This window comes from Salminus brasiliensis, chromosome 7 (assembly GCF_030463535.1).
Source record: "Salminus brasiliensis chromosome 7, fSalBra1.hap2, whole genome shotgun sequence".
Lineage (NCBI taxonomy): Eukaryota > Metazoa > Chordata > Actinopteri > Characiformes > Bryconidae > Salminus > Salminus brasiliensis.
This window is the reverse complement of record NC_132884.1, coordinates 2,409,787-2,422,346: the sequence shown is the minus strand read 5'-3', so window position 1 is coordinate 2,422,346 and position 12,560 is coordinate 2,409,787. Positions and strand designations below refer to the sequence as shown.

The window sequence follows — 12,560 nt, the reverse complement described above, 5'->3', positions numbered from 1 at the left end:
GTCATGACTGGGGACTGGGGAGCTGTCGACGTGCCACTGCTAACCTCTATAACACCTTCCATCACCTATTACAGTCCATGCCACAGCCGTATTCTGATATGACTATATATATATATATATATATATATATATATATATGGTTGTCTTGCCTATATATATATATATATATATATATATAAACATACACACTGGACAGTGAGCACACATGCCCGGAGCGGTGGGCAGCTATTGCTGCAGCACTTGGAGAGCATGAAGGGCCTTGCTCAACAGTGGCATCTTGCTGAGCTCAGGTATCGAACCAACAACCCTGTCATCAATAGCCTCCACATACACTTAGGTTTTATACACCTTCTCATGCAATTCACCACATTCATCTTATCCTTCCATCCTTGACCACTTCTGGGTTCGGATCTGGACTTTGACTTCTGAACATCTCCTGCTTTACCCATTTCTTTGCAGATGTACTTGGGCGCTCAGTGCCGTTGTCTTTCTGCAAGCCTCACTTACCACCAACTACCATCAACATTATATGCAAACATTTAGGATATATGTGTGATTAACTGGTCATTGTGGCTAGCAATTGCACTGGCCACTTTTGTTTTGTGCTGTACATTAGTAGACCTCAAAACCCCTGGTACTAATGACCACTGTGATAAAGAAAACCAAGGAACACAGGAACGCGCTTCTATCCGTGGTTAAGTGTATTTAACGACCTAATCATCTGCAGTTGAGCCAAAAGTGATCATCGTGATCGACCCAGATGGGACTCGAACCCACAATCCCCAGCTCCGGAGGCTGATGCCTTATCCATTAGGCCACTGGGTCAACACGCTCCTCAGAGGAGAAACAAAGCTTTTTGAACAATAGAGCCCAAACGCGGCGTCCAGCGAGGGGATGCGACGCTTTAGATCGATAATCAGAAGATTACATCGCACTAATTCACAGATCAATAACAGCTCAGCGCGGCGTTTATTAAAACCGCGTCATTTCTCGCAGCTTTCGATTCAAAGCAGATCGTGGAAATTCTCGCGACAACACACCGTTCCCACGGTAACGCCGACGCTCTGCGTTGTTTTTCTCCTCGCTGAGAGAAAAGGCCAATCACACGCCTGCTGAATCACCGTCGACCAATCAGCGTGGAGAGTTGCCCCTACGCGGAGCCACTCTTTCTCCTACGTCGCTGGAATCCAGATACAAGGAACTGTAAGCGGTCAGCCGTACGCGGTGAGCACGCCGGTCTCCCTGACACAGCGTTGTTTTTATATCTAATTAATCACTTTATTTCATTAATAACTCATATATGAACAGTATCGTAGCTTTTAATTGGCGACCGGATTGTCCGCGTGAGTTTCTGCTTGGAGGATTTAACCCGTGTTTAATTTTCCATCTGACCACATGGCCGGAAATCTGCCTGGCTGTAGCTACGTAACGTGCGTGATCTGTCCAGCAGCGCCGAGAAACACGCATTTTAATATTATTTGAGCTGTTTTATTATCTGATTATCTGTTTTTATTATTTAGTTTGAAGTCTATGTTAGTGTCGAACATATAGAGAGCTAGCCAAGTGGCTAGCTAGTGCTAACTGTTATGTAGCTATAGCTAGCTATGCAGACGTGGAGGAGCGGCTTGACCTGCTTATATTTAAACATTTACGTGTGTTATTTAACCCTAAATTCTTAATTTTTGGTTGTTTCTTAAACTCTGGTTCGTTTACTTGATATTTATATTTAATATCTTATTTAATATCTACGAAGACGTGCCTCGCTTCAGCCGCGCGCTCATTTAATAACCTGTCATTTGTTTACATGCATGTATGTAAATATAAATAATAGCTACAATAATTCTCTAAAATCTTCATCTAAATTTCATGATAATTGAACCAATAGAAAGTCTCCAAAGTGAAGCACCAGGAATACAAAAAATGTGGTTAACTTTATATTTAATATTTTTTTTTATTGTATTAGTTTTTTAATATATAGAATTTAATTGTTTTGGGTTGTTTATTGTTTTTTGTTGGCATTTTTTGATTCCCCAGATAAAGAAAATGTCGTCTGGCTCCAACGACGGTGTGGCCCGTTTAAATCAGTTCAAAAATAAAGGAAAAGATGCAAACGTAAGTCAAAAGCACTTCTATTTTTATCATATTTAATACAGCAAGGTTTCTAAAACAACCTTCTTCTACCCAGAAAAATCAGCCTTGTACGATTTTGTGTTGTCAAACCCGTCGAACATTTTGAAACGAACATTTTCCATATAACAATGTTATAAGGAAAAAGACTGACCTCGTGTAGCAGTGGGTATATGTAGTTGTTATGTAGTATAATATTAATAATAATGTATTTATTACAATAATGTATATAATAATAATGTATGTATTTATTTTGTTGCGCCTCCCTCATCCACTTTACAGAATTCATGGTTTTGTGTCCTGATTTTGCCTGGCAGCGTATTTCACTATGGTACCCATCATTCATTAAAGGGACGGCCGGCCCCAATATCGGCCCCAATACAAGCTTCTGCCTTAGAGAGGCATTTATCTAGAGCAGAAATGGCCAAAATTGGCGACGGCCGTTGCTGTGGGACTAACTGCTAAATTTGACAGCCTGTCTTCTAAACTCCCAGCAGTACACTTAGCTTTTCTAGCTACATTGTCCAGCTAGCAAGAAGAAAAAAAAAATGTATATTTTGTTTGAATCTCAGGAATTAAGGAGAAGAAGAATCGAGGTCAACGTTGAACTCCGTAAAGCCAAGAAAGACGAGCAGATTTTAAAGAAGAGGAACGTCAGCTGTTTCCCAGATGATGCCACTTCACCTTTTTACGAGCAGAATCAAAACGCACAGGTAACGAGTCAGCTGCTTTTAGGTGCACCCAGAGTCTCGAATGCACACACACATACACACAGACACACACACAGCTTGGATGACCTCCATAGAAAAGCTTTGACCAGTTAAACAGAGGCTCTGGAGCATCTCTGGAGGTCACCGCGTCATAATGACCAACGCGGCTGTGGCACTGTGTTCTCTGGACTGATGAGCTCCACCCAGTACCTTTGGGATGAGTTAGAGTGGCACAACTAATCATCTAACATCAGTACCTGACCTCATCGATGCTTTCATCAGTGGCTGAGTGCCATCAAATCCTCACAGTAATACCATTAAAAATTATAGGAAGGTTCCAGCATTTGCTGCAGAAGAGGGGATGGGGCCACCTTATTAACACCCTAGATTTCAGAAGATCTCAGGGTTCTGCAAAGTTATGGACATACATCGATATGCCATAACATTAGTACCAGTAGTTCAGTGCCTTGGTCTTTCAAGATCTCCGAAGGTACGTCTGGCAGCCAGACGTTAGCAGCCACTCCTTTAATAAGTCCCTTAAGTTGTGAGGTGGGGCCATAGGTGCCCATGAACCTGTCGCCGGTTCACTGATTGTCCTTTTTTAAGGAGCACTTTTTGGAAGCACTGACCAGTTCAGAGATTGGTACTGATGAAGATGATGCTGTGTTGTGTTACTGGTCAGTTTTGCCTGCTGGTGTAGAGGTCTGAGCTTGTGTGTGCTTGTATATGCACTGATTCTGATTTCTGTCCTTGCAGTCCTCTCAGCACTGGAGTGTGGAGGAGATTGTGTGCGGTGTAAATAGCCAAAGCCTGGATCATCAGTTGCAGGCCACACAGGCAGCAAGGTGAGAAACAGGGCGCCTGTAAGCTCATTACTGCCCATTCAGCGTCCGCTAACACGTTGGCAGCTAACTCCTTCGATGCCACACATTTCACAATTCTTCTATTAGTTCATCATGTTTAATAGAACTTATTAAAACTAAGAAACTCTAAAGCCTAAAAACTGGCTTGTAATACACTACGTGGTCAAATGTTTGTGGACACCCCTTGTAATGAATGCATTTAGCTGCTTTAAGCTGCACCCATTGCTGACTCAGATGTGCATATGTACACACACAGACACACACAATATGAGCCTATTGGCACCATGCTGCCTAATAATGCCAGGCTTGGGCTATAGAGGGGTATAAAGCCCCCCAGCAGCATTGAGCTGTAGAGCAGTGGAAGAACTGTGTTCTCTGGAATGATGGTTGGTGCTCCATCCAGTACTTTTGGGATGAGTTGGGGATAAAGTGAGGTGATGATCATCATCATAAATGCAATCAAATCTTCACAGCAATTATCTGAAAACAAGTCTAGTAGAAAGCCTAGAGACAGTCACTCCAACAAAAGCTGGGTAAGCTCTTTTTTGCTTAATTTTTAAATTCCCTTTTTGATTTTGGAAGAAGCAATGAATCAGCAGGTGTCCCAATACTTTATTCTGTGTAGTGTAGTTCAGAGTAAGGTCAGGTCTTTTGGATGACTGCTTACTGTTAATAGCCATAATCAGAGCTGTGACTCAGACTGTTCACACTGTTCTGTGGACCTGATGGGCCTGATAACTGATCTGATGGCAGCTGATTTGTATCAGGGAAAAGTGAAAGCGGCTTGCAGGGCTGTAGTCAAATGTGTTTATCTGAATATCAGTACACACGTGGTTTGCATGTTGAGCCACACGCGGGGCGCTGAGCACACGAATGTGACTGGAGGAACTGTGGATTATAAACAATTAGACATTGGACATGTGGAGGAGACTGTTAGTGTTAATGAACACTGATCAGCTGCAGGTTTCATTACTAACAGTGTAATTAGACTGGGTTCATTAGATGAAGAGCAGCAGATGTTATAGAGTATAAATCACTGTATTCAGTACAGAGAGGATCTGAATAGTAGTTCATAAGAATCTGATACTGATGTTTTTAGTCTGTGATTACACACATGTATCGTGATAAATATCATGTATTGCAAAAAAGTCTTTAAATATCGTGATATAGTATTTTTACTATATCGCTCGGCCCTAATTTTTACCCTTACTGGAGTGCCTGTTTCTGCTGCCAGTACAGAGGACTGTGTGTATATGCTGTCTGCTGATAAAAACCTGGTGATACGATATCATAATACAGGGGCTATTTTTTAATATATCGTGATAAAATTGCAATACTGTAAGCAAGGCTGTATATAGCAATTTTTTAGCATTGAAATTTAGGAAAAATGCTGTAGTATAATAAAATACAGAACACTGCCATCTAGAGGTCAGGGTTTAAATACGACACTAAACCAACCACTGTCTGCCGCTACTTTTTTTACATGTAAGCTATTCATCAAAATCAGAGCTGTGTTTTTGAGGATCGATACAAAACATTACAAAACATATCATGATACTTCGATATGAATATTTTCTTACACCCCTAGTAAACGCTAAACGCTGTACTGTACGCTAGTCTGTAGGTTCATCCGTAGTACATCTCTTCATCATCCACAGAAAGCTGCTATCCAGAGAGAAGCAACCCCCCATCGACTCCATCGTGGAAGCAGGCCTGATCTCCAGGTTGGTCAGCTTCCTGGCACTGTTCGAATGTCCACCGATCCAGTTTGAGGCCGCCTGGGCTCTGACCAACATCGCCTCCGGAACCTCGGACCAGACCAGAGCCGTGGTGGAGGCGGGTGCCATCCCGGCCTTCATCAGCCTCATCACATCTCCTCATCCCCACGTCAGCGAACAAGCCATCTGGGCGCTGGGGAATATCGCAGGTGAGGCGAGATGAAATCTCAATGTTGTTTTGGTGTGTTATATAAATGTATTTACTAGAGCTGTCGAAGCTAACGAGATAATAACGAGATAATAACGCAATCTCAATTTAACGTGATTTTTAATAATAGTGTATCAATACTGAGTAGTTTTCTACTCCACAGCGTGGACTGATGCGTCACTGAAAAGACCCTAAATCTAAAAACAAAAAGGAAAAGTTCAGGTTCATCATCATCTTAGATTTTACCAGGACAAGGACCCAAATCTGTACCTCTACCCCCTCATCAGTATTGCGCTATATGGGGAGGAGCTATTTATGACACTAAGTAGCGATGTCGTCAACATGCGAACAAACTTGTGAGTGGCTGAGCCATGTTTAATGCCATCCCCACACACTCACAAACTAAGTGAAGCATTGTGATGCTCATGTTGCTGAGCAACCTAAACCTACTGTTAAAGAGATGGCATCCAGTGGCTTGTAACTGTCACTGTTGGGCCCTTGAGCAAGACTATTCACCCTCTCTTCGCGCCGGGTGCTGGAGTTGGCTGCACCTTTACCTTTCACCTTTATATGAGCAGTCGTCCATTTCATTCCACTGACCGTTGCTTAGTAACACAGAGACTTGCACTGCATCCCGGTCCAGATCTAATGTACATGCTGTTTATTAAAAATGACCAGTGCATTGTGGGGCGATTGCAGCGATCTTCAAATCATGCTGGTAAAACATGGAAGGGGCACTCAGTAGTGGCCTGAAATGTAAATGGTCACAGCCCCGGGTTCAGTTTGGCCGGTGTGATTCTGAAATTTCCCGAACACCGGTTCATTGGCGTGTGTTAAAAGCCTCTTTTTTGTGTCCTCTACAGGCGACGGTTCCACCTACAGGGACAAAGTCATCAAACACGGCGCCATCGACCCCCTGCTCGCACTGCTGTCTGTTCCCAACCTGTCAGTGTTCACTGTAAGTATCTCCTTCATGTACTGTGGTCCTGCCCTGGAGTCAGGAGGTCTTAGTAAACAGTCATTCATGCAGAAGAGACACTTGTCTAAACCACAGGCTGTGACACACTTTAGGGTTTCATTCTCAGTTTCACTCTTAGCTATTCTTGGAATTGTTGGATTTTCCAGTTAATTAAATTAAACTGTTTACAATTGAATGACTTGCACTATTTGTCCAAATGTTTGTGGACACCCCATCCAATGATTGCACTCAGCTGCTTTAAGTTGCACACATATACACACACAGCTTGGAGCAGATGAACATGAACCTGTTGGCACCATGCTGCCTAATGATCGTGTAAGATCCTGACCTCACTCACACTCTTGTCACTGAGTGCCATCAAATCCTCACAGCGATACATAAAAATCCAAACTCTAGTAGAAAGCCTTCCTCCCTGGACAGTAGAGACAGTTACTCCAACAAAAGCGGGAGAATCTCTTTTTAATACCAAACAATGAACGAGCAGGTGTCCCAATACTTTTGTCCGTATAGTATATTTTGCTTATTTATTGACTCTTGTAATATGGATAACATGCATATGCTTAACAATATGCTTTAACAAACTCCCTCATTCCTCCCTGCCCCACTTCTCCTGTGCAGGCCGCCTACCTGAGGAACGTCACCTGGACGCTGTCTAACCTCTGCCGCAATAAAAACCCCGCCCCTCCCCTGCACGCGGTGCAGCAGATGCTGCCGGCACTGCTGCGACTCCTTCACCACGACGATCCTGAGGTCCTCGCCGACACCTGCTGGGCCGTGTCCTACCTGACCGACGGCCCTAACGAGCGCATCGAGGTGGTGGTGCAGGCCGAGCTCGTGCCCCGGCTGGTGCAGCTGCTTGCCTGCGGAGACATCACCACCGTGGTGAGTCTCTCGGGGCTGAATCACAGAGAGTCCTTGTTTGTGTGGTTGAGGATTAGGTTGAATAGGATTTTTGCCAGTTTTATCTAAAGCTTGGCTCCAAAAGTAGCTACAAAAAGGCATGTTTTTATATCTAGAATGATCTATAGACAGAAACTGCTGAACGGAAGCAAACGTCTGGACAGATTCCCAGAGTCCCTCACAGGTAGTTATTACACCAAATGGTCAAAAATACACTGCTTTACTAGTGTTGTTTATACACCGATCAGCCATAACATTATCACCACTGACAGAACAAAAAAACATGTCAAGGGGTGGATCTATTGGGCCGCAAGTGAAGAAAGCTGATGAAGGTGTTGAAGCAGGTGTTGAAAAATGGACAGGCGTAAGAATCTGCGCCACTTTGACAAGAACCAGACTGTGATGTTCTAGACAATGACTGGGTCAGAACATCTCCAAAACATCAGGCAGGTCCTTGTGGGACGCTCCTGGTATGCAGTGGTCAGAAACTACCAGTAGTGCTCCAAGGAAGGGCAACGGATGAACCGGCGTGAACATCACGTCTCCTCGATGCTTATGGAGGTCCAACCTCACAACTTGCAGGACTGGAAGAGGATCTGCTGCTGCTGCTGAATGGTCAGATTTGTTGTGGCAGCAAACAAGGGGACCTATTCAGTATTAGGCAGGTGGTGTTACCCCCTAAATATGTAATATGTAAGCCACCCGTCCCCCCCGCCCCCTCCCCACAGAACCATTTCACATCAGACCACTCTGAATTATGCGTCAGTTATAATAGTAATTTACTGCGGCTGCCCCAATATGGGAACCGCGGGCCGATATCTAATGTTTTCCATGTGTATGTTCCCCAGACTCCGTCTCTGCGGGCTATAGGGAACATCGTAACGGGCACAGACGAGCAGACGCAGAAGGTTCTGAACGCTGGGGCGCTGGCTTTGTTCCCTGCATTGCTTCGCTATCCAAAAAACAACATCCAGAAGGAGGCAGCGTGGACTCTGTCCAACATCACTGCCGGGAGGGACTCGCAAATCCAGGAGGTGATCGGAGCAGGTCTGGTGCCCATACTGGTGGAGGTCCTGCAGCAGGTGAGACTTCAACATGCTGTACTTTACAATTACTGAAAGCATGTTGACATATATTTTATACTCAATACATAAAGAATATCGGCGTCGTTTTTCACTTGTCTTTTACTTTTTGACATGATGTGAATCTGACAGTTCTTCTTTACATTGTGTCAGACGTTCATGATGAATGGACCAATAGAAATGCTCCTGTAAATAAAATCTTTTTGCATTGACTTCCATTGAAATTTTTTAAAGGTTAAAATTGCGACGATTTGCACAAGCTGTAATCCTGTCCCCCATCTGTAACAGTGAAAACTTCAGCAGTGATTGATGCCTGGATTATTAATGTAATTAATATAAAATATAAAAATGGGGCACTTATTACTATTATTATTAATTTTTTTTTATTATGTCGCCACAAGAAAGTGTTAACAAACTCATCCCTGACAGAAATGTAGAGACACAGCCCACAGCGCTAACCACAGAGGTCTTGTACTGAATTACTGCCTCATTACAGCCCTCATTAAAGCCTATTGTGATCTCAGTGTTTCCCGAGCATGTATTGTCTAACTGAATAATAACGTCAGCGTTGACCCAGTTTTGAGGTGTGTCTGCTTTTGTCTGGCTGCACAGGGAGATTATAAGACCCAAAAAGAGGCTGTCTGGGCCATCACCAACTACACCAGCGGAGGGACAGTCCAGCAGGTGGCGTACCTGGTTCAGTCCGGAGTGCTTGCCCCACTCCTCAGCCTGCTCTCCGTCAAGGACAGCAAGGTCATCTTGGTCATCTTGGATGCAATCCTGAACATCTTCATGGTATGTCAGCTCATGCTAAACAGCAGCACTTAATTTTTCATTTAATAAAGAAATTATGGAAGGGGGCAGTGGTGGCTCAGCAGGTAAGAGCTCCAGGCTATTGATGACAGGGTTGTGGGTTTGAGGCCCTTCACCCTCTCTGCTCCTCGGGCGCTAGAGTTGGCTGCCCACCTGCTGCTCTGGGGGTGTGTGCTCACTGCCCCTAGTTCAGTGGGTCAAATGCGGAGGACACATTTCGCTGTACATAGTACAGTGACAAATACGAGCACCTTTTACGATATGGACAAAAGTACTGGGACACCTACTCACTCGTGTCCCAATACTAAGCGGTCTCATTCATTCATTGTTTTATTGAATTAGCATGGTGCTAACTGCATCCCTGAATCGTCATGTTCTCCTCAATCCATGTGGAGATGTTCAGTATTGACTAAAGTGTATTGCATAGGTAATCTAGGGTAAGTGGACAGCTGTGTAAATGACATGTTTTGGCCAGGCCATCACTTTGGTGTGGGCTACAAACTGGGGTATTGGAAGCTGTCGGCCCTGTAGTGGAATTTATGGCTGACTTACAAGTGCTATTTTTGCCATTTTTGAAGTACGCTTCATTATATGGACAAAAGTATGTAGACACCCCTCTGTATGTGTTCATACACATACACTGGCAGTAGAAAGGGATTTTAAATGACCGTCATAAGATGCCATCTTTGCCAAAAGTCAGGGCAGCTGAAATTTCTGACGTGCTAGAGCTGCCCCAGACAACCGTAAGTACTGTTATTATGAAATTGAAGCATCTAAGAAGAACAGCTGCTCCGCATGAGCTGTCAGGAGCTTTACAAAATAGGTTTCGATGGCCGAGCTGATGAACACAAGCCTGAGATCACTATGCACACTACTAAGCATCTGCTGGAGTGGAGTAAAATATGTCTCACTGGCTGTATTGTCCTCCAGGCTGCAGATAAGATGGGAGAGACGGAGAAGCTGTGTCTGATGGTGGAGGAGTGTGGAGGGCTGGACAGCATCGAGACTCTGCAAAGCCACGAGAACGAAATGGTCTACAAAGCTGCCCTCAACCTGATAGAGAAATACTTCTCAGGGGAGGTGAGTGAGCTGTTTGCTGATCTTGGATCACTCCTTTCCGGCTTATCATAATAACCACCCTAGGTTTATTATTTAGTTTTTAATCTTAATGCAGAAACTATTGTGAATTATTTGTTAACCATTTGGTTTCGCATGTCTTATGGAGTCCCTCAGGGTTCTATTTTAGGGCCAGTGAAACTGAAGAACTGAAGTGTGGGCCTGCATACAGTCTAACGGGTTAATCAGTGCTCTTGTCGCTCCTATTGGTGTAACAGTGGACTTACGGTAGTTCACTTTTGATTACATCGACCAAAAAAAAAAAAAAAAAAAACATTAATTGCAGGTTGGGATATATTCCATTATCTCCAATGTATCTTAAAAGAAATATTGGTAATATATTATGAATATTTGATATTCTGTGCTGACCTGATTTAAACCTCTTTCAGTAAAATGAAGGCTGATGGCCTTTCCTGTCAAAATAAGTGCTCTTACTGGCGGGAATGAACTGAAAGAGGTCAGGTCTCTCCCACACATAGTGCATTAAGGCAGGGAAAACACTAAACTGTGCAATGCAGGGAGTGCCATGCCTGTGATTAGGAAATCAATTTCAAAGCCTCTGGGAACCCAAATCTGAGTTTCCTTTTTAATGAAGTGAATATGGCTCCTCAGGGCCCCCAGTGGAAATGTACAAAGTATGAGTCTCTCTTATGAAGATCTTCCCAAAGCCCTTACTGCTCACCCCTCCATGTGTAATGGGCGGTCCAAAAAAGTGGGTCAGGTTTACATCAGCATACGCCTGACCAATCACAAGGCTAACATGGCTCCACCCTCTCTTCAAGCAATTTAGCAGCTGGGTTCCCGGGACAGGCAGGAGGTCCCCACGCAGCACCATAGCTCCACGTCCCATCGCCACGTCCCATCGGTCACACAACAGACTGACATAGCAGGATCCCTCAGTGCTGCTGTTGCTTTATTTTAAGATGATCGGTTGCCCCCCACTCGTCTCCTTGGAGAGCTACCTTCATACAGACCCAGAATCCCACCCTAACTCCTTCACTTGCTTCCTTCCCAGGCTAACAGACTCAGTGCAGCCAACAATAAAGGCAGTATGAAGCTTCTTTTCTATAGTGTCTGAACACTCTACACAGGTTAAGGGCACGAGGACGTGGACAGTTCGTTAGACTGGGCTGAAGGCTGTTTATCCATTAATTGGAAGTGGGATGATGCTCTTGCCCTGTGTCTGACCTTTACTCTGCACTTCTTTCAGGAGGAGGAGGACGAATCTGTAGCTCCTGAAGCAACCGCTGACAGCTATGCCTTCCAGATTGCGGATAACCAAAGCACTTTCAAGTTCTGAGACACTCCTCCACTATCCTGCTCCTTCCAGTCTGCTCATTTTATTAATATTATTACATTTTATATGGATTTTAAAAAAGGACATCTATGTATATAAACACTCAGGCTCTTGTGCAGTTTTACTCTAAACCTTGTAAATAAACAGTTTAATATGAAAGATATGAACATGTGTGGCTCACTTGTGTGTTGATTGGTCAGGATTTCACTGCATTATTTTTATAATTTTCTTATTATATATAAATAAATAATTTCCATATATATATATATATAGCCTTTTTACAGGTAGGTGTGCTTTTAAAAAGCTGTTTTTATGAATCTATAATGAGAAGTAATATTAAGTAATAATGAAGTAAAGTAAAAAAGAAGTAATAATGAACCCGTGTCCAGATGTTTGTAGACACCTGCTCATCCACTGTTTCCTCTTGATATTAATAGGGAGGTTCATGTGGTGCAGTAGTATCCTCTATTACTCTGCAAAGGCTTTACATTTCATTGCTGTGAAGATCTGATTGCATTCAGCCATGTCAGGGTTCAAATTCTAGTGTTGGATGATTAAGTTCTGCCACTCCAGCTCATCCCAAAGTCACTCCATCACGTCACGCCATCCCTCCAGAGAACCCCAGTGCATTACTACTTAATATGGACTACAGCTGCAGTCAGTGTGTTCCAACGTTGAAGGCAGCGTTTATATAGGCATATCGTTTATATATAGGCATATCGTTTCAATCTGAAGAGGATGCAACTT

At 43.6% G+C, this 12,560-nt stretch overlaps 1 protein-coding gene and 1 non-coding gene across 4 annotated transcripts; one reads left to right on the top strand and one right to left on the bottom strand.

Annotated features, from left to right (window-relative positions):
• Positions 1-752: 752 nt before the first annotated feature.
• Positions 753-825, bottom strand: trnar-ccg (transfer RNA arginine (anticodon CCG)). The gene has a single exon. It is a non-coding gene; the product is annotated as a tRNA-Arg (tRNA).
• Positions 826-1,192: 367 nt separating this feature from the next.
• On the top strand, positions 1,193-11,968 carry LOC140559788 (importin subunit alpha-1-like). 3 transcript variants are annotated; one of them, XM_072683412.1, is made up of 11 exons: positions 1,193-1,224; positions 2,035-2,112; positions 2,700-2,840; positions 3,594-3,682; positions 5,359-5,627; positions 6,490-6,584; positions 7,224-7,487; positions 8,354-8,587; positions 9,200-9,382; positions 10,331-10,480; positions 11,727-11,968. In XM_072683412.1, the coding sequence occupies exons 2-11, from the start codon at positions 2,044-2,046 to the stop codon at positions 11,814-11,816; spliced, it is 1,584 nt and encodes a 527-aa protein (XP_072539513.1). In that variant the 5' UTR covers positions 1,193-1,224; positions 2,035-2,043; the 3' UTR covers positions 11,817-11,968. The 3 variants fall into 3 exon arrangements, with proteins under 3 accessions (XP_072539513.1, XP_072539516.1, XP_072539514.1); XM_072683415.1 differs by lacking the exon at positions 1,193-1,224 and adding an exon at positions 1,299-1,343; XM_072683413.1 differs by lacking the exon at positions 1,193-1,224 and adding an exon at positions 1,377-1,922.
• Positions 11,969-12,560: the final 592 nt, after the last annotated feature.